Source organism: Balaenoptera musculus, chromosome 12, assembly GCF_009873245.2.
Source record: "Balaenoptera musculus isolate JJ_BM4_2016_0621 chromosome 12, mBalMus1.pri.v3, whole genome shotgun sequence".
In the NCBI taxonomy this organism is placed as follows: domain Eukaryota; kingdom Metazoa; phylum Chordata; class Mammalia; order Artiodactyla; family Balaenopteridae; genus Balaenoptera; species Balaenoptera musculus.
In genome coordinates this window covers 19,917,149-19,938,640 of record NC_045796.1, presented here as the reverse complement: position 1 = coordinate 19,938,640, position 21,492 = coordinate 19,917,149, and the positions used below count along the sequence as shown (strand labels likewise).

Below are 21,492 nucleotides of genomic sequence, written 5' to 3'. Positions count from 1 at the left end.
ATTAAGTTTATAGACATTTGTATACTAATAGTCACAAAGAAATATACTTAATTGATATAATAGTCTTCTAAAAATCACATATGAATTCCCTCAGGATTGCTGTTATTTGCACTTTAAATCCTGGTACTATTAGACAGTAATAATGTTAAGTAAGAACTACGTTACTATACCTTTGTCATAACTTAAGTAAATCTGTGTATGCTGTATTATATTTCTGTGCAATTACCAAATAACCATGGTAAACTGACAGACTCAAGCGACTGGAAACAATATGTAAAATTATTCACCTTTAATGAAAAAGATGGGGCTATTCTAGAAATATGTTTTCACCTATCACTTAAGGGAAAACACTGCTCAAACATATTTGGCACTAAGCCTGTCAGTTAACCTTTGGCCCTACCTTTCAGACAGAGGTAGTATTTGCCTTGCATGCAAAGTGTGAGGGTGGGGCGAGTTGTATGTAAAAGCCTTTGAAGACTGTAAAGTATTTTACAAATGCATGTAATATTTATTATAATTTCACCTGTTTTCCCAGTTGCCGAGCACAGATTGGACAAGGTTCTGGATTAATACCTCCTGATGTTTTGTCCTGAGACTATCCAAAAAAGAATTAAAACATATATTAGTTATATTTTAAAAGCCGCTACATGTTTTACAGCTCATTTATAAAAGTAAATGTTGGCAATTAAAATAATCTAGTCATTGAGATGACCTAATAATTCATATATTAATACTATCATTCCTGGGATTTAAAAATAACATTTATTCAAGGAGTGAAGAAAAAAATGGACACAATTTTTAACACAGTTTGCTAAAGTTCTCATATTACTGTATTTGTGATTATGATAGAAGGCAAAATAAAAAGCAAAATATGATGTAATTTACCTAAATTCTCAAATTTTACTTTCATGTTAGATATATTTTTTTAAAAGAGAAATAGATATTCTGCATGTCCACTTGGAATGGGATCAAAGATATTGGGAAGAGGCAGCATTTATTCACATAACTCCTTATTAATACTGATTTCTTCTCCATATCCTTTTTCTAATCTCACTAAGGCAAAGCAAATAATTAGAAACCAGAAATATTACTGATTTGACACCTATCTATGCCTGGAAATTATGTTGAAGTATAATAGCTGTACAAAGTCTCTTTAAAAACTGAAAGATTTCCAAAAAAGTCATCAAATGAACAGGTTTTAAAACTGATGAAAACATAAAGGAAAGTAAATTAGACTCATAGATTACTAAATTGTTCTTGATTATCCTTTGACTCTTATAAGCAGGAAAAAAAAAGCTAAATTGTGCATGGATTCAGAAGTTCTAATGGTTAAAACCATTCCATTAACTACAATGTAAGTATGCAGCATTTAAAAAAAGTTGGACTGAATTATTCTTTTCCTCTGTTAATTATTGATTTGTTTCAGGTAACATACAGCAAACCACCTAAAACCTTAGTGGCTAAAAAAACATGAATTTCTCCTGATGCTACAGGTCACCTGGGTTATTTTGGGATGCACTGATTTGGCTTGGGCTGGACGGTCCAGGACGGCCCACACTCATATCTAGCAGTTGGTGGGCTAGCTGGTCTGGGGAGAGGGCTAAGCTGAGGTTTTTACCCCTCAAGAAAGGTAAGCCGGGCTTCTTCATATCGTCTCAGAGTTCCAAAAAATGACACGATTGGGAGAATTCCAAAGTGCATGGACTTTTCAAATCTCTGTTTGTGACACAAGGCCAAAAACAAGTCATCTGACTAAGCCTAGAGTCAGTGTAGGAGGGGATTAACCAAGAGCAAGCACACAAGAGAAGGTATTACTATAGCATTTTGTAAACAATCTACCAGAATTTACAATATCTTTTCTAATTTATTTAATGTAAGAATTAGCATTTTTTCCATAAAGGGCATGATTGTAAATATTTTAGGCTTTGTGGGCCATATGATCTCTGTTGCAACTCCTCAACTCTGCTATTATAGCACAAAAGCAGCTGTAGACAATACTTAATGAATGACTATAGCTGTATTCCAATAAAACTTTATTCACAAAAACAGGTGATAGGCTGGATATGTCCTATGCTTAGTAGTTTGCAGATTGCTTATTTTCCTTCATTTATAGAGTAAATATTTTTTTCTTATATTTTTTGCCAAATGGGTTTTCCTACATAGATTATATCCTTGGAATTTTAATTTTTTAAAAAATAATTCAACATATAGAGGATATCAACTTACGTTCCATAACTAAAAGAATCATCAACTATCTCTTAATTTTGACTCTCACATTTAAAGTACAGAAATCTTATATTTTAAAAACTCATGTCCAGAAATATCAAGACTTTTTTTTCCTGAATGTTATTTTTCTATAGCAAGCATTTTGCAAGATTGACTTAAAGTTCTTCTCTTTTTTTCCCTGCCAAAATAGTAGTCATCATTATAATAATAGTAATAATATAATAATATTAATAGTGAATACCTAGAAGGTGCTTAATAAACCAGTAAACACTCTAGCACTTACATATATTAATTCATTTGATCCTCAAGAGAGCCCTACAAGATAGTGTTACTTTTCTCATTTTACAGATGGGACAAAGAGAAGTAAACAACTTGAATAAAGTCCTATATCTAGAAAACAGTGGCATCATGATTCAAATTTGCACTATCTAGGTCCAAAAGTCTACCTTCTTAACTACTATGCTATTTTACCTATAAAGAATGTCCAACTTTTTCATTTTGTCATTGCTGAGATTTAATGATTCACTTAAATGTATTTGGTACCAGTTTTCAGGACCAATTGTAGTCTACTGCTTTTCTTCATTTGCCCTATCCAAAAATCTACTATTATATGTTGTTCTGATAAGTTACTCTGCCACTCCCATTTATTCTTGCCAGAAAATGGAATTATATTCATCAGTGTCTAATACAGTACTTTGCTTACTACTAAGAAAATATGTTGTGAATTACATTAAATAATTAATTACCATGTCCTTTAGCAGCTTTCCAAACACACTTCACAGTTTCAAATAACAAATTAAAAAAATCTGTGTATGTGTTATTGGATGCATGCGTTTATCTTTGCTGAGTGGTATGTTGTAATACTTTCACTATTCAGGGCTTCCAACTACAGTCTGTTTACATTGTGCTATACTATATACTGCATACCCTTTACATTATCTGTACAACATATTTTCTATAGATATCATCTTCTTTTGTGATCTGTGTAGCTACTGCAGACATAGCTAGTGTTCTGACTCATATAACTAACACAAACAAATAAAAGAATGATTAAAAAAAAACACCTATACCATTAATTAGGGGACTAATAGATTAAATGAAAGGAGTCAGTAAAGTGGTTTACTGATAATACAGTATGGGAAAAAGTAGCATCTTTTAAAAACAGTACCTTCTCCAAGTTAGTTAGGTAAAGAAGCTGCCCAAGTTTTTTCTGAAGCTGTGATGTAGCAACAGCTTTATCATTTAGTAGTTTTATACGATTTTGTTCTACCTAAAAACAAAACAAAACAACTTCTTTATTCTAAGATGGTAACATTATATTAAACATGCACAATTCTTCTATTTTAATTCTTTCTTAAAAAGTGTCCTATTTTATGAAAACATATTTACATGTGAAAACTCAAATTTGCAAAATGGATACTAGATAATATTAACATATTTCAAAAAATATATATATTTTGTTGTATAGAAGACAAAATTCAATGTAGAATTCTTTTAAATAAAAAGCTTCCCTATATACCTGAAGTAGGTTAAAAATCAACCAAAGGCTATTTGTGTATGATTTTTCAGTAATACATTTATGGGATAAAGAAAAATAAAATGGTATGTTACTTTGGCCATACAAATGAAGTGATTTTAAGAAATCCAGGGAAGAATCTCTCTGCTCCTCCTTTCTGTGCCCCACACCTCAGTAGAATATGGTAACAGAAAAAAAAATAATAATAAGAGGAATTTGTTTTCACTTAAAACTTATTGAGAATTCTATTTTAAAAATGAAGTGAAATAGTATATAATGAATATTTCTAAGTTTTTCTAAGTTACAGTCTCCAAGCTTTATAGAAAAAAAAAAGATTTAAAAGATTAAAGGAATAAAGACAAATTCTAAAGAAAATAATATTTTTAATATGAAGAAAAAAAGTTGGTGGAGTTATTTTTTTAATTCTGAGATACAAAGAGGAATTTAACAGATGATAAGTTGTCAATATCTGTTCATCATTAGCAAAGGAAAACAGTGCAAAATCAGTTCTTGGTTGTTCTTATGGAAGATTTTTTTAGTTCTGAAAAAGCTGAAGTAATAGGACATATGTCTAAAAACTGACCAAGAATATCTTTAGGTTTTGGCACGCAAACGGTGCTCAAGAATAGATGAATATGCAATGTGGAGAGAAACAAATAAACGTGCAAATGCACCCAAACAGTGAATGCTAAGCATGTATTAGACATGAAATTGCTCATCTCTGACCTACAAAAACAAACAACTTCATATGGCTCAGACTAAGAGCAGATATGAAACACTTATTGAAGACATCACTGCCCTGACTCTATACCTTCTATGGATCTTGAATTTTTGTGACATCTATTTGCTGTGTTCTTTTCTGTGATTCATTTGCAAATTACCTCATGTGGTTCAATGATATGAGGAACTGGTGGATTGGGCTTTGGCTCCCTAGGATCACGTACTCTGAGTCGTTCTGTAGCCATTGCAAGTTCATCAACAGCAGACACACGATTCCTCAGAGCCATCCAATATTCATGAAGCAACTGAAGGAACAGGAAAGACAGACAGTGGTAAAGCACATGATTAAAACTGGTTAAAACCACCAAGATGTCCCTTGGTCAAGAGTCTTCAGTGAGGTCTTAAAACATACACAGTGTTTTCATTACGGGTGTAAGGTACAAGCAATTCTTGGGCCATTTTTAGGATGAGGAAGTGGGGCTGAATAATCTCCACAGGACACTATAGTGTATTGCCTCTTCAGAATCTCAGGAACAGCACACGCCAAGATCTCTTGGTAGGACCAAAGATCTTTACAGATCAATACTAGACTGGTGGAATCTCTGCTTTATTTTTTAAAGAAATACTTTTTATTATAAAATATTTCATATTCTCAAAATAATATGTATATATGATAATGAGAATACTAAAGTATACAACTGAGTCCACATCATCTGAATTAGGAAAGAGAATAATGCCAGTTCCTTAGAAAGCCTGTGTTCCTTCTCAACTGCATCACTCTCTTGCCTCACACATTCTTCCTTCAACCCCCAACAATGGGGTAACCACCATTCTGAACTGGACTTACTATTCTATACTTTTTGCTGGAGTTATACTAATCTATACAGCCTTAATAATCTGGTTTTATATGTTTCTGAAATTTATAAAAATGCTATCAATCAGTATAAAATTTTTTGATATGCCCTCTTCACTAACTAACATTATGCTTTGAGTTAGATCCTGATTGATGTGCATAGCAGTAGCTCATTCATTTACACTGTTGTTAAAGGGTTTAGTCTGCAATGTTATGGAGAACAAATGAACAAAGATCTGGGTGGACTGCATGATAAGCACTCCTCTGACTCAGAGCATGTGGCTAAACTGAGCTCAAAGGAAGAACGTAGGGGCAAATGAACACTGTATATAGTATTGTCTCTTCCATGACTTGCTGTAATTAACTGTGTTAATGTGCCTTTGCTTTTAGAGTAGTAATGTGAAAAGAAAAATATTATTATGAACCAATGATTTTGATGCTATAGAAGTATCATTCTTCAATCTATCAAATGTATGAATTGATATTACACACAGCACAGCTTCTCTTTCTTGAGAGAAATTTTTATCCTGCTTTAAAAGGCAAGAACTTTAGATTAAAAAAATAAAAGATATCAAATGGAATATAACATTATAAATAAAAAACCCACTTCTTTTATTTCCTCACCCATCTCACTTGCAAAGTAGGACAAGGGATTAAAAAATCCACATATAAAGAATAATTCAAAATTAATGAATTCTGGAATCTCAAGCATAGAGTTATAATATGATGAAATTATTAAAGTATAAATATGAAGAGCCCCTTTGTGCATTATTAATTGCAATGGTTTCTAGTCTTGTATGTTGAGAAATGTTTACTATGTTCTCCTATCTTTAAGGTTGTTGATGTTTGGTTGTTATTCACAGAGCAAAAGAAAAAAACAAAAAAGGAAACAAAGCCACACTCTGATTTCAGAGAACAGCAGTGTAAGACCAAGCTAAGACTAGAATAACACACTTTCAGGGAAAAACAAAAGGTTTCATATAAATTTCATTTTAGTAATGATTTTTAGTAATTTAATAAACAGAAACTTCTCATTTGTTCAGTATTATTGTATTTATTATTCATCATTACAATCATTACATTTTAGGGAAAGATAAATTACGATCCCTCAACTCTCTAAAGCAGATTTTTAAAAACTGAAGAGAGAAAAAGGAAAGTAGCAACTAAAATTAATGTAAAGGAGGATAATTTTTAATATGGGAAGGAAGTTTTAAATTACTGTTACCTTATATTCTTTCTTCCAAGCTTCAAAGAGATCCATTGAAGCACTTCCCTCATCAATGAATTCAACATCAAATCTGTGTGATTTTCCAAACGATAGCAGAGCTTTCATGGAACGCTCTGTCTCACTTACTGCCCACAGACCCCGGTTGGTGGTAGGTATTCGATCATCCACCAGTCCTTCTTCATCTTCTATCATCTCCTCAAATATTGCAGTCTGGCCTTTGACTCTGAAGACATTCGAGAACAAAACCACAGTAACTACTGTCAGTGGGTAACAAGTACTATAAAAATGATATTGCCAGAGCTAATATGAAAGCAAGGTCAAAAACAAAAATTTCAAAATTTCATCAACATCTTTCAATGTCATGTCTACAAGATCGTGCTTGCAAGTTTTTGGAAAAACCATACCAACTCTGAAAATGCTTGAGATATCATACATTTGACAAGTGCTTTATTGAGAGCAATCTGGCCTAATAAAAAATGGCAATAAATTCCAGGCTAAAATCTTGCTCTGAGAATTAAAATAATACAAAACACAAATTACCACCACTATCAACCATGCAAAAATAAAACAGAAAAACCACAAAATGACCTAAAAGTACACTGTTGATTTTTTATTTTTTTGAGGCAATCAGACTTAAGTCTTTTCTCAATTTCCATGTTTGTAAAATGGGAATAATTTTGCTAAATGTACTCACTAAGTAGCTTAATCCCTGACACAAGGATGAAGACTTCAAACCTGTGTTGGAGAAAGTGTATTACTAAAAAGAGCTAACATTTTTATAGAACATTTACCATGTATCAAACACTATGCTAGAGAAGAGACCTTCAAGATGGCGGAGAAGTAAGACGTGGGATCACCTTCCTCCCTACAATGACATCAGAAATACACCTACATGTGGAACAACTCCTACAGAACACCTACTGAACGCTGGCAGAAGACCTCAGACTTCCCAAAAGGCAAGAAACTTCCCATGTACCTGGATGCAGGGGGCAAAGTGGAGAGATTCCCGCACGGAGAATCAGTGCTGACCAGCACTCACCAGCCCGAGAGGCTTGTCTGCTCACCCGCCGGGGTGGGCGGGGGCTGGGAGCTGAGGCTTGGGCTTCGGAGGTCAGACCCCAGGGAGAGGACTGGGGTTGGCTGGTGAACACAGCCTGAAGGGGGCTAGTGCATCACACCTAGCCAGGAGGGAGTCCAGGAAAAAGACTGGAGCTGCCAAACAGGCAAGAGACCATTGTTTCGGGGTGCGCAAGGAGAGGAGATTCGGAGCATCACCGAAACGAGCTCCAGAGACAGGCGCGAGCCGCGGCTATCAGCGCGGACCCCAGAGACGGGCATGAGACGCTAAGGCTGCTGCTGCAGCCACCAAGAAGCCTGTGTGCGAGCACAGGTCACTCTCCACACCTCCCCTCCCGGATCCTGTGCAGCCCACCACGGCCAGGGTCCCATGATCCAGGGACAACTTTCCCGGGAGAACACATGGCGCGCCTCAGGCTGCTGCAACATCATGCTGGCCTCTGCTGCCGCAGGCTCGCCCTGCATCCGTACCCCTCCCTCCCCCCGGCCTAAGTGAGCCAGAGCCTCCGAATCAGCTGCTCCTTTAACCCCGTCCTCTCTGGGCAAAGAACAGACGCCCTCAGGCGACCTACATGCAGAGGCAGGGCCAAACCCAAAGCTGAACCCCAGGAGCTGTGCGAACAAAGAAGAGAAAGGGAAATCTCTCCCAGCAGCCCCAGGAGCAGTGGATTAAATCTCCACAATCAACTTGATGTACCCTGCATCTGTCGAATACCTCAATAGACAACGAATCATCCCAAAAATGAGGTGGTGGACTTTCAGAGCAACTGTAGACTTGGGGTTTCCTTTCTGCATCTAATTTGTTTCTGGTTTTATGTTTATTTTAGTTTAGTATTTACAGCTTAATATCATTGGTAGATTTGTTTATTGATTTGTTTGCTCTCTTCCTTTTTTTTATATATATATTTTTTCCTTTTTCTCTCTTTGTGAGTGTGTATGTGTATGCTTCTTTGTGTGATTTTGTCTGTAGAGCTTTGCTTTTATCACTTGTCCTAGGATTCCGTCTGTCCTTTGTTTGTTTTTTTTTTAGTATAGTTTTTAGCGCTTGTTATCATTAGTGGATTTGGTTTTTGGTTTGGTTGCTCTCTTCTTTCTTTCTTTCTTTTTCTTTTTTTTAATGACTTTACAATATTTTTTTATTTTTAATAGTTTTTAAATTCTTTATTGTAATAACTTTTTAATTTTATTTAATCTTTTTCTTTCTTTCTTTCTTCCTTCTTCCCTCCTTCCTCCCTTCCTCCCTCCCTTTATTTCTTTCTTTCTTTTTTTCTCCCTTTTCTTCTTAGCCGTGTGGCTGACAGGGTCTTGGTGCTCCGGCCGAGTGTCAGGCCTGTGCCTGTGAGATGGGAGAGCCGAATTCAGGACATTGGTCCACCAGAGACTTCACAGCTCCACATAATATCAAATGGCGAAAGCGCTCCCAGAGATCTCCATCTCAACTCTAAGACCCAGCTCCACTCAACGACCAGCAAGCTACAGTGCTGGACACCCTAGGCCAAACAACTAGCAAGACAGGAACACAACCCCTCCCATTAGCAGAGAGGCTGCCTAAAATCATAATAAGGTCACAGACACCCTGAAACACACCACCAGACATGGTCGTGCACACCAATAAGACAAGATCCAGCCTCATCCACCAGAACACAGGCACCAGTCCCCTCCACCAGGAAGCCTACACAACCCACTGAACCAACCTTAGCCACTGGGGGCAGACACCAAAAACAACGGGAACTGTGAACCTGAAGCCTGTGAAAAGGAGACCCCAAACACAGTAAGTGAAGCAAAATGAGAAGACAGAGAAACACACAGCAGATGAAGGAGCAAGGTAAAAGCCCACCAGACCAAACAAATGAAGAGGAAATAGGCAGTCTACCTGAAAAAGAATTCAGAGTAATGAGAGTAAAGATGATTCAAAATCTTGGAAATAGAATGGAGGAAATACAAGAAACGTTTAACAAGGACCTAGAAAAACTAAAGAGCAAACAATGATGAACAATACAATAAATAAAATTAAAAATTCTCTAGAAGGAATCAATAGCAGAATAACTGAGGCAGAAGAACGGATAAGCGACCTGGAAGATAAAATAGTGGAAATAACTACTGTAGAGCAGAATAAAGGAAAAAGAATGAAAAGAATTGAGGACAGTCTTAGAGACCTCTGGGACAACATTAAACGCACCAACATTCGAATTATAGGGGTCCCAGAAGAAGAAGAGAAAAAAGAAAGGGTCTGAGAAAATATTTGAAGAGATTATAGTTGAAAACTTCCCTAATATGGGAAAGGAAATAATCAAGTCCAGGAAGTGTAGAGAGTCCCATACAGGATAAATCCAAGAAGAAACACACCAAGACACATAGTAACCAAACTATCAAAAATTAAAAACAAAGAAAAAATATTAAAAGCAGCAAGGGAAAAACAACAAATAACATACAAGGGAATCCCCATAAGTTTAACAGCTGATCTTTCAGCAGAAACTCTGCAAGCCAGAAGGGAGTGGCAGGACATATTTAAAGTGATGAAAGGGAGAAACCTACAATCAAGATTACTCTACCCAGAAAGGATCTCATTCAGATTCGACAGAGGAATTAAAACCTTTACAGACAAGCAAAAGCTAAGAGAATTCAGCATCACCAAACTAGTTTTACAACAAATGCTAAAGGAACTTCTCTAGTCAGGAAACACAAGAGAAGGAAAAGACCTACAATAACAAACCCAAAACAATTAAGAAAATGGTAATAGGAACATACATATCGATAACTACCTTAAATGTAAATGGATTAAATGCTCCAACCAAAAGACACAGATTGGCTGAATGGATATTAAAAACAAGACCCGTATATATGCTGTCTACTAGAGAGCCACTTCAGACCTAGGGACACATACAGACTGAAAGTGAGGGGATGGAAAATGATATTCCATGCAATTGCAAATCAAAAGAAAGCTGGAGTAGCAATTCTCATATCAGACAAAATAGACTTTAAAATAAAGACTATTACAAGAGACAAAGAAGGACACTACATAATGATCAAGAGATCAATCCAAGAAGAAGATATAACAATTGTAAATATTTAGCACCTAACATAGGAGCACCTCAATACATAATGCAAATGCTAACAGCCATAAAAGGGGAAATCGACAGTATCACAATCATAGTAGGAGACTTTAACACCCCACTTTCACCAATGGACAGATCATCCAAAATGAAAATAAATAAGGAAACACAAACTTTAAATGATACATTAAACAAGATGGACTTAATTGATATTTACAGGACATTCCATCCAGAAACAACAGAATACACTTTTTTCTCAAGTGCTCATGGAACATTCTCCAGGATAGATCATATCTTGGGTCACAAATCAAGCCTTGGTAAACTTAAGAAAATTGAAATCGTATCAAGTATCCTTTCTGACCACAACTCTATGAGGCTAGATGTCAATTACAGGAAAAAATCTGTAAAAAATACAAACACATGGAGGCTAAACAATACACTACTAAATAACCAAGAAATCACTGAAGAAATCAAAGAGAAAATAAAAAAATACCTAGAAACAAATGACAATGAAAACACGACGACCCAAAACCTATGGGATGCAGCAAAAGTAGTTCTAAGAGGGAAGCTTATAGCAATACAATCCTACCTCAAGAAACAAGAAACATCTCAAATAAATAACCTAACCTTACACCTAAAGCAATTAGAGAAAGAAGAACAAAAAAACCCCATGGTTAGCAGAAGGAAAGAAATCATAAAGATTAGACCAGAAATAAATGAAAAAGAAATGAAGGAAACAATAGCAAAGATCAATAAAACGAAAAGCTGGTTCTTTGAGAAGATAAGCAAAATTGATAAACCTTTAGCCAGACTCATTGAGAAAAAAAGGGAGAAGACTCAAATCAATAGAATTAGAAATGAAAAAGGAGAAGTAACAACTGACACTGCAGAAATACAAAGGATCATGAGAGATTACTGTAAGCAACTATATGCCAATAAAATGGACAACCTGGAAGACATGGACAAACTCTTAGAAAAGCACAAGCTTCTGAGACTGAACCAGGAAGAATCAGAAAATATAAACAGACCAATCACAAGCACTGAAATTGACACTGTGACGAAAAATCTTCCAAAAACTAAAAGCGCATGACCAGATGGTTCACAGGCGAATTCTATCAAATATTTAGAGAAGAGCTAACACCTATCCTTCTCAAACTCTTCAAATATAGCAGAGGAAGGAACACTCCCAAACTCATTGTATGAGGCCACCATCACCCTGATACCAAAACCAGACAAAGATGTCACAAGGAAAAAAACTACAGGCCAATATCACTGATGAACATAGATGTAAAAATCCTCCACAAAATACTAGCAAACAGAATCCAACAGCACATTAAAAGGATGATACATCATGATCAAATGGGATTTATCCCAGGGATGCAAGGATTCTTCAGTATATGCAGATCAATCAATGTGATACACCATATTAACAAACTGAAGAAAAAAACCATATGATCATCTCAATACATGCAGAAAAAGCTTTTGACAAAATTCAACGACGATTTATGATAAAAACCCTCCAGAAAGCAGGCATAGAGGGAACTTTCCTCAACATAATAAAGGCCATATATGACAAACCCACAGCCAACATCGTCCTCAATGGTGAAAAACTGAAACCATTTCCACTAGGATCAGGAACAAGACAAGGTGCCCACTCTCACCACTATTATTCAACATTGTTTTGGAAGTTTTAACCACAGCAATCAGAGAAGAAAAAGAAATAAAAGGAATCCAAATCGGCAAAGAAGAAGTAAAGCTGTCACTGTTTGCAGATGACATGATACTATACATAGAGAATCCTAAAGATGCCACCAGAAAACTACTAGAGCTAATGAAGGAATTTGGTAAAGTAGCAGGGTAGAAAATTAATGCACAGAAATCTCTTGCATTCCTATACACTAATGATGAAAAATCTGAAAGAGAAATTAAGGAAACACTCCCATTTACCACTGCAACAAAAAGAATAAAATACCTAGGCATAAACCTACCTAAGGAGACAAAAGTCCTGTAGGCAGAAAACTATAAGACACTGATGAAAGAAATTAAAGATGATACAAACAGATGGAGAGATATACCATGCTCTTGGATTGGAAGAATTAACATTGTGAAAATGACCATACTACCCAAAGCAATCTACAGATTCAATGCAATCCCTATCAAACTACCAATGGCAGTTTTCACAGAACGAGAACAAAAAATTTCACAATTTGTATGGAAACACAAAAGACCCCAAACGGCCAAAGCAGTCTTGAGAAAGAAAACCGGAGCTGGAGGAATCAGGCTCCCTGACTTCAGACTATACTACAAAGCTACAGTAATCAAGACAGTATGGTACTGGCACAAAAACAGAAATATAGATCAATGGAAAAGAACAGAAAGCCCAGAGATAAACCCACGCACATATGGTTACCTTATTTTTGATAAAGGAGGCAAGGATATACAATGGAGACAAGACAGCCTCTTCAATAAGTGGTGTTGGGAAAACTGAACAGCTACATGTAAAATGAAATTAGAACACTCCCTAACATCATACACAAAGATAAACTCAAAATGGATTAAAGACCTAAATGTGAGGCCAGACACTATAAAACACTTAGAGGAAAACATAGGCAGAACACTCTATGACATAAATCACAGCAAGATCCTTTTTGATCCACCTCCTAGAGAAATGGAAAGAACAAAAATAAACAAATGGGACCTACTTAAAAGCTTTTGCATAGCAAAGGAAACCATAAACAACATGAAAAGACAACCCTCAGAATGGGAGGAAATATTTGTAAATGAAGTAACTGACAAAGTATTAATCTCCAAAATTTACAAGCAGCTCATTCAGGTCAATATGAAAAAACAAACAACACAATCCAAAAATGGGTAGAAGACCTAAATAGACATTTCTCCAAAGAAGATATACAGATTGCCAGCAAACACATGAAAGGATACTCAACATCACTAATCATTAGAGAAATGCAAATCAAAACTACAATGAGGTATCACCTCACACCAGTCAGAATGGCCATCATCAAAAAATTTACAAACAATAAATGCTGGAGAGGGTGTGGAGAAAAGGGAACCCTCTTGCACTGTTGGTGGGAATGTAAATTGATACAGCCACTATGGAGAACAGTATGGAGGTTCCTTAAAAAACTAAAAATAGAACTAACAAAAGGCCCAGCATTCCCACTACTGGGCATATACCCTGAGAAAACCATAATTCAAAAAGAGTCAAGTACCACAATGTTCACTGCAGCTTTATGTAAAAGAGCCAGGACATGGAAGCAATCTAAGTGTCCATCGACAGATGAATGGATAAAGAAGATGTGGTACATATATACAATGGAATATTACTTAGCCATAAAAAGAAGTGAAATTGAGTTATTTGTAGTGAGGTGGATGGACCTAGAGTCTCTTATACAGAGTGAAGTAAGTCAGAAAGAGAAAAATAAATACTGTATGCTAACACATATTTATGGAATCTAAAAAAAAAATGGTTTTGAAGAACCTAGGGGCAGGACAGGAATAAAGATGCAGAGGCAGAGAATGGACTTGAGGAGATGGGGAGGGGGAAGGGTAAGCTGGTATGAAGTGAGAGAGTGGCATGGACATATATACACTACCAAATGTAAAATAGATAGCTAGTGGGAAGCAGCCGCGTAGCACAGGGAGATCAGCTCGGTGCTTTGTGACCACCTAGAGGGGTGGGATAAGGAGGGTGGGAGGGATATGCAAGAGGGAGGAAATATGGGGATATATGTATATGTATAGCTGATTCACTTTGTTATAAAGCAGAAACTAACACAACATTGTAAAGCAATTATACTCCAATAAACATGTTAAAAAAAAACCCCAAAAAACCCCCACTATGCTAAGTAATTATATGCCTTTTCTTATTTAATATACATAAAAAAAAACTCAGTGAGGTGTTATTATCTTCATTTCACCAATGAGGATCCTGAGGCTTAGAGAAGTAATCTGTGCACAGTAGTGAGCAGGGATTTGTGGTCATATCTGTTGGACTGCAGAGTCTGTGTACTCCCGTAAACTGTCCCTCAAGCACATGTTACTACACGACAGGAACATTTGGGGGTAAACGTCAGCACAGGTGAAACTGAGCATGTTAAATGGGCAAATGCTAAAGTTTAGTAAATTGACTGGATAAGAGAAAAAAATATAAGAAATGTTACTGTGAGGAAAATGTAGTTGTATAAATTAAAATACCAAGTCTTGTAAAATGTTTCATTTTCCTGATTGGAAATAATCAATCAGAGAACTTACGTGTGAGAAAATAGCTTCGATTCATACTCTGTGAACAATTCATCAGCCTTACAAAAGACACAGCTGGAAAAGAAGAAATTATCAGAGAAACATTCACAAACATAACCGCAATCAGGTAATTTCTAAAAGAGGCTTAGTATTTTATACTTCACATTTTCTTTACAACAAATATGCCATTTTAGAAAAAAAAAAAATACGTGGTCCTCAGGTATGTGGTCCTAGAGAGGTTTTTTTTTTAAAGTTCGATTAATAATACATCTCTACTTCTGTCTGAATTCAAATGAAAAATGTTTTATTATGTGAGCCAGTGTTTCTTCTCTCAGGAGAAATCTAGCTCAATGGAATGTGCCATTCATTGGATGATTTCTCCTATTACCTACCAATTGAGGGGAAGCCTGATTGGCCGGAGGTGGCAGATTGTTGCAGACTCAATAACATGACGAGATGGAGGTCCCTCCAGATTTTTTACAGCATCTCTTACTTGCTTCTGGAACTTACTTAGCTCTTCCATACGTGTTGTCAGTAAGAACTGAAGACCTCTGCAGTCATGGAACCTGATTCCCATCACCAGCACCACACACAGCAAAGAAAAGAACAGTAGGTCAATTTCCTAAAAATTCAAGAGGTGGTTGGCAAAGTGTTAAAGAAACTGCAACATTTTACCTAGTCACACCTGAGTGAGTTTACATTAGGAGTATATTCAATTGGTATCTACTAGTAAACAAAGAATAACAACATTGGGTTGTCTACTACAGAAGATAACAAAAACATTTGATAGTGCCTGCCCTCAGAACCGAAAAAAAATATGCAAAATCTATGTCTGTGTCTGATGTCTTTGAAAGATCAGGATTGCCACGTTCTTTCTTTTTAATACTGATTGACTACAGATGTTCCCCTGACACCTGTGCTCTACGTAGAGGTGACTGTAGGATGAAAAGTAGAGACAGAAAGCTGAGAAGAAAGGAGAAAAGTAGCCAAGAATTATATTCCATATTACAAGGAACTTATACATATACACATATACTTTTATTAAGCATTTACTAAATGCCAGGCACTTTGCCAAGCACTTTTCCTGTATAACCTCAATAGATACCCAACTGTGCACGTTATAGATGAAGATTAATGAATTAAAGTAATTTAACTAAAGATACAAAGTTATTATGTGGTAGGGCTAGGAGGTAAACCCAAACACAATGCTCTTACCCATTCTGATAAACTATAAATGAAATGGGTCAAGAAAAAAAATGTATGGATGTGTGTGTATGGGTTTTTGAAAGGAAAAAGAAAGCCTAGATAATAAGAAGTTAAAAAACAAAAAATATAAACAAGATTTGTTTGCTTTTTAAGTTAAGAGTATATCCTTCTTCCTAAAATGCCATATGCCATTCTCTCCAAATTGTTCAAAAGAGCCCACTTTCCTTCCTAAAAGGCTTTCCCAATATTTCACAACACTAATCTATGTTTCTTTCTGTTCATGGAGTTTATTAACAACATAATTCATTTTAGTACTTTGTTTAGTTTTTATACATACATTTCTCAAATTATTTATGACTCTTGTCTTCTCATTAAGCTAACTTTTAGAAGGTAAGAATTAGATTATACCCCTTTTTCAAAAACATATATAATAGGCATAGAATAGCTGCTCAGTAATTTCTAAAAAAATTTACTTTGAGATACTTAAAATTAGGTTAGGTATCAATACTATTCACAAAAAGAAAACAAAGTTTTTTATTTGTAATTTATTACAAATTTGAACTGCTCTTCGAAAATTAACTTTGAACCGATGGGAAGAAGTGGCTTTGGAAAAGTTCTCTCCACTAACTCAGGTCTGAGCATGTGAGTAAGGGCTGAAAAATATCACAGATCAGCATTTAACATGTCTTAGCGATGTTCTCTCTTGCAGGTCCTTTAAATGAAAGAGAGGAAAACATAGTAACAGAAGGTAACTCTTAGAGACCATACTAATTAATAGTAGGTACTATTTTAAGTGAGTACTTTCAAATATTAATTTACTAATCCTCACTATAATGCTGTGTGGTTTTATAGATGAAGAAACTAAGGCAGAGAGAGCTTATATAACTTTCCCAAGTTCAAAGAGCTAACAAGTGGTGGCAATGAGGTATGAACACAGGCAGTCTGTCTTGAGAATCTACCTGTGCTCTTAATCACCAAGCTACATAGTCTTCCCCAAGAATCATTAACAAGCAAACATAAGTAGTTTGGTGTCTGAGATATGTCTCATTAAAAAACACAGCAGCAGTGTTAAGATGATCTCTGAATACATGTAATATAAAAAAATTTAACTTTAAAAATGTGTTTTCTTACTTTCTATTTATGTCTAACGTTTTTTAAAAGCATGTTTATGTAATGAATTATACATTTTATGTTTCCTGTTGGTCCTTTTACAGCCCTGGGACCTCAAAACATTTAATAGGGGATATTTTCTAACATGGGGATTTACAACTTTTAAAAGTAGTTTCTAAGAAAAAAAAAAGAGCTTCTGTGTGATTTAAGAAAAACAAGTTCAAGATATTTTAAAATATTTTCCTTTATCAGTTGATGTTACAATGCTGGCAGAACACATAATTAGGACATAGCTTTAAAACTGGATAAGATGAATTCATGACATAAATGACAACTTATCCTGGAACAGTGATTCTTGGGCTTAACAGGGAAAAAGAGAGTGCACTCAAAAGCATAATATACTGCATATACTTCAGAAATGAGAAGCTCATCAGATTCTGAATGGTGAAAAAGATGATTACATTAAGGTACATCCAAGTTAATAATGACACATAGAAAATGTAGCATATTTTTTAGGGTGTTAGCAGACACTTGAAAAAGTTTTTAGAAGAGCAAATGAAAACACTTTAAAACATTTCAAAGATATTCTTATACTGAATTTTTCACTGAAAACCAACTTTAATCCCAAGGCTGACGTTATAATGCGATATGATCTGAGAAGCAATAAAGATCCTCCTCTCTGTCCCCCTCCCTAGAATCAACGGTTCTGCCGCAACATCTACATTCCCCACATTAGACAGACATTCCTTTGGGTTAAACCACTGAAGGTACTTTTGATAGGGTATATTTGTTCTCTGGGAAGAATTATTCACCATTCTTCCTTCAAGAGGAATAACCCAACTTATCTATCTTGAAGAATGGTGATTGTTGCTGAGAAGAAAGATGGGGAAGACAAAGCAGACTCTACAATATAAAACCTGGGCCACTGTGGCACTATGAGCTTAGCCCTTAGGGAATGAATGACATAGGGAAATATGAATGCCTTACCCCAAGGGCAAGATTCTCCAAAACAAAGTCTATTTCAAAACTTTGCTTAAAGAGCTGGCTTTAAGCAACTTTGTCCAACAAAGATACAAAGAAAATACTTTAAGCAGATTAAAAAATAGAAAAAAAAGCACTGAAAAGAGAACAGTTAAAAATGACTAATATACAGGAAAAAAGCATACCTCATATTTTGGTTTGAAATATATGCAACAATAGGTAAAATGTAGATGTTCATAACCACAATATGTTATGACTTTTAATTGTAACTCTTAATACCAAATGATCTGAATATTTGGGGTAACTACTCATATAACTATTCTGTTTTGTGCTATTTTCTTACTTCTCTGACATAGAAAGCTTGCCAGTTTGTTGCTTGTAGTTGCTGGTTATTTCATTTCGCACTCTTTGAACAAGTTCTTCTTCAATACCAAATTCCATTGCTCTGTGTATCACATTCAGCCACCAAGGAGAATTAGAATAAATCTGTAAACAAGACAACAGCTGATCAATTAATGTCTTTTTAGTACTCACAACGTTTCTATCACTGGAAAGAGTTCTGTGAAAAATTAAAAGGAGGCAATAAATGCAACTCTCAAGGGAATCACAGTAGTGGGGAGACAAGTATACAGGTTGTATATACAAAGAATAAGTACAACTTCTGCATATATAATTAAATAGAACACCTATTTCATGATTACTCTGAATGAGTGAGAATTTATTTACATACATTTATAACAAAGCTGTGCTAAAAAAAAATACCTAAAACAAAATAAAACTTCAGTATTCACTCTGTATATCTGAAAAGGTAACAGGTTTCTTTCTCAGCGTAATAAAGTCATAATGCTTATCCTCAACTAACTGAACTAGATTCTACTCAATGAATAATCTTTGATAACTAATAAAATTATATGCTTGAATACTAAATAATTAATGAATTAGGAAGAATAAAATGTGGAGTAACTGGTTAAAATCAAAAAGTAAAAGTATTTTGTGTAGCCTTCTCCTTAAACTTTGCTACTGATTTCATGAAAGAGAAATTTTAGAAATGACAAATGGCACATATTTCATAAGGAAAATACTTATGGTTCTAATATTCCAACATCTTAAAAGAAAAGATTTTGGAAACATGCACATCTAAGATCAAAAGAAGGTTATGGAAGTCTTCACTTTCTTCAAAAGACAACTTGTTATATACCGAAGGTAAGAGGAAACCCCATTATACCTTAAAAGAAATGAAAGAGAATAACCTCAAAATAGGTGATTTATCTATGTATCTGTTCATCCAATCAATAAACACTGCTAACAGCAAATACGTTTTTATTGTGGCTCAGGTACTGTAACAGGTGCTAAAAATTCCAAGATGAATAAGACAGTTCAAGTTTCTCCCCAGAGCAGAACAAAAACCAAAATGTTAGGTGGAGAAAAACATAAGGAAAGTCACATTGGTGGCCATACCTTTCTCTGGAGGTCACGTATGTTCTGCTGCACCGGCAGCAAAGCTTGTTGCGCTTCAGCAACCTCTGTATTACACTTGCTCATATAATGCTCTCGCAGCTGTTTGGCCTGTGTTGAAACAGGAAACAAGTATAAACTTTCACTTCAGGTCAAGAAAATAATTTAGTATGATGTTTCCAGAACAGTGTACTTTATTTATTTAATCTATTTAACTCAATTTAAGCATTGAACTCTACAAGTATACTGTAGAGAACATAAAAGCCATGCTAGAAATTCATAAGATGTATATTGAAGAGATTTTACCTGTAAGCCACCTTGACTTACATTTACCTGTCAGTCACATAATTTAAGAAATTCCAAGGATTTGCTCCCCAAGTTTCTAATTTTTTAATTTTAAAAAATGGGAGGGGAAAGAACAGTAATATTTCAAACTATAAAGCAAAACAAGAATACATTTTAGAATTTCTTGTCTGATTCAGTTATTATAATTTCTTGGAATTACTTCAGTTTAGAAATAATACTTTGGGTTTTAGGACTGAATTGTGTTTCTCAAAATCTATGATGAAGTCCTAACCACCAACGTGACTATATTTGGAGATAGGGCCTTTAAGAAAGTAATTAAATGAGTAAATGTAGATAAATGAGATGATAAGGGTGGAGCCCTAATCCTATATGACTGGTGTCCTTACAAGGAAAGAGAGACACACCAGGGATGCAAGTACACAGAGAAAAGGCCACATGAGGACACAGTGAGAAGGCAGCCATCTACAAGCCAAGGAGAGAGTCCTCAGAAGAAACCAACCCTGCTGACACCTTGATCTTAGACTGCCAGCCTCCAGAACTGTGAGAAATACATTTTTTTAAATTAAAATAAATTTTATTCAATTTATTTAAATTAAAAAACCCAATAGTTTACCCATTTCTCCCACACCCAAGCCCTACCTCTTTCAACCACCAGTCTGTTCTCTGTTATCTATGAGCATGGTTTTTTTCTTTTTCTTTCTTTCTTTTTTTTGGGATTCCTCATATAAGAGAAATCATACAGTATTTGTCTTTGACTTATTTCGCTTAGCATATAATACCTCAAGGTCCATCCATGTTGTTGCAAATGGCAATATTTCATTCCTTTTTATGGCTAAACAATATTCCATCATATATGTATACAACATCTTATCAATGGACACTTAGGTTGTTTTCATATATTGGCTATTGTAAATAATGCTTCAATGAACATAAGGGTGCATATATCTTTTCAAGTTAGTATTTTTGTTTTCTTCAGATAAATACCCAGTAGTGGAATTGCTGGGTCATATTGTAGTCCTATTTTTAATTTTTTGAGGAACCTCCATACTATTTTCCATAGTGGCTGCAGCAATTTATATTCCCATCAACAGTGCACAAGAGTTCCCTTTTCTCTCATCCTCACCAACACTTTTTATATCTTGTCTTTTTGAAAATAGCCACTCTAACAGGTATGAAGTGATATCTCATTGTGGTTTTGATTTGCATTTCCCTAATGATTAATGATGTTGAGCATTTTTTCATGTGTCTGTTGCCCATCTGTATGTCTTCTTTGGAAAAATGTCTATTCAGATCCTCTGCCTATTTTCTTTTTCTTTTTTAAAAATGTATTTATTTATTTTGACTGTGCTGGGTCTTAGTTGCAGCACGCAGGATCTTCACTGCAGCATGTGGGATCTTTAGTTGTGGCACGTGGCCTTCTTAGTCTTAGTTGCGGCACGCGGGCTTCTTAGTTGCGGCGTGCAGACTTCTTAGTTGCGGCATGCGGACTTCTTAGTTGCAG

General features: G+C 35.4%; 1 protein-coding gene across 5 annotated transcripts in view; it reads right to left on the bottom strand.

The window, feature by feature from the left end:
* SHPRH (SNF2 histone linker PHD RING helicase) overlaps window positions 1-21,492 on the bottom strand; it is an 89,963-nt gene that overhangs the window by 25,982 nt on the left and 42,489 nt on the right. For all 5 annotated transcript variants that reach the window (XM_036871705.1, XM_036871703.1, XM_036871704.1 and 2 more), the window contains 8 exons: window positions 19,689-19,796; window positions 18,574-18,716; window positions 15,326-15,499; window positions 14,946-15,008; window positions 6,541-6,766; window positions 4,624-4,767; window positions 3,395-3,496; window positions 524-595 (listed from right to left, as the gene is read on the bottom strand). In XM_036871705.1, coding sequence (XP_036727600.1) covers window positions 524-595; window positions 3,395-3,496; window positions 4,624-4,767; window positions 6,541-6,766; window positions 14,946-15,008; window positions 15,326-15,499; window positions 18,574-18,716; window positions 19,689-19,796 — 1,032 coding nt within the window. The remainder of the gene's footprint in view (window positions 1-523; window positions 596-3,394; window positions 3,497-4,623; window positions 4,768-6,540; window positions 6,767-14,945; window positions 15,009-15,325; window positions 15,500-18,573; window positions 18,717-19,688; window positions 19,797-21,492) is intronic.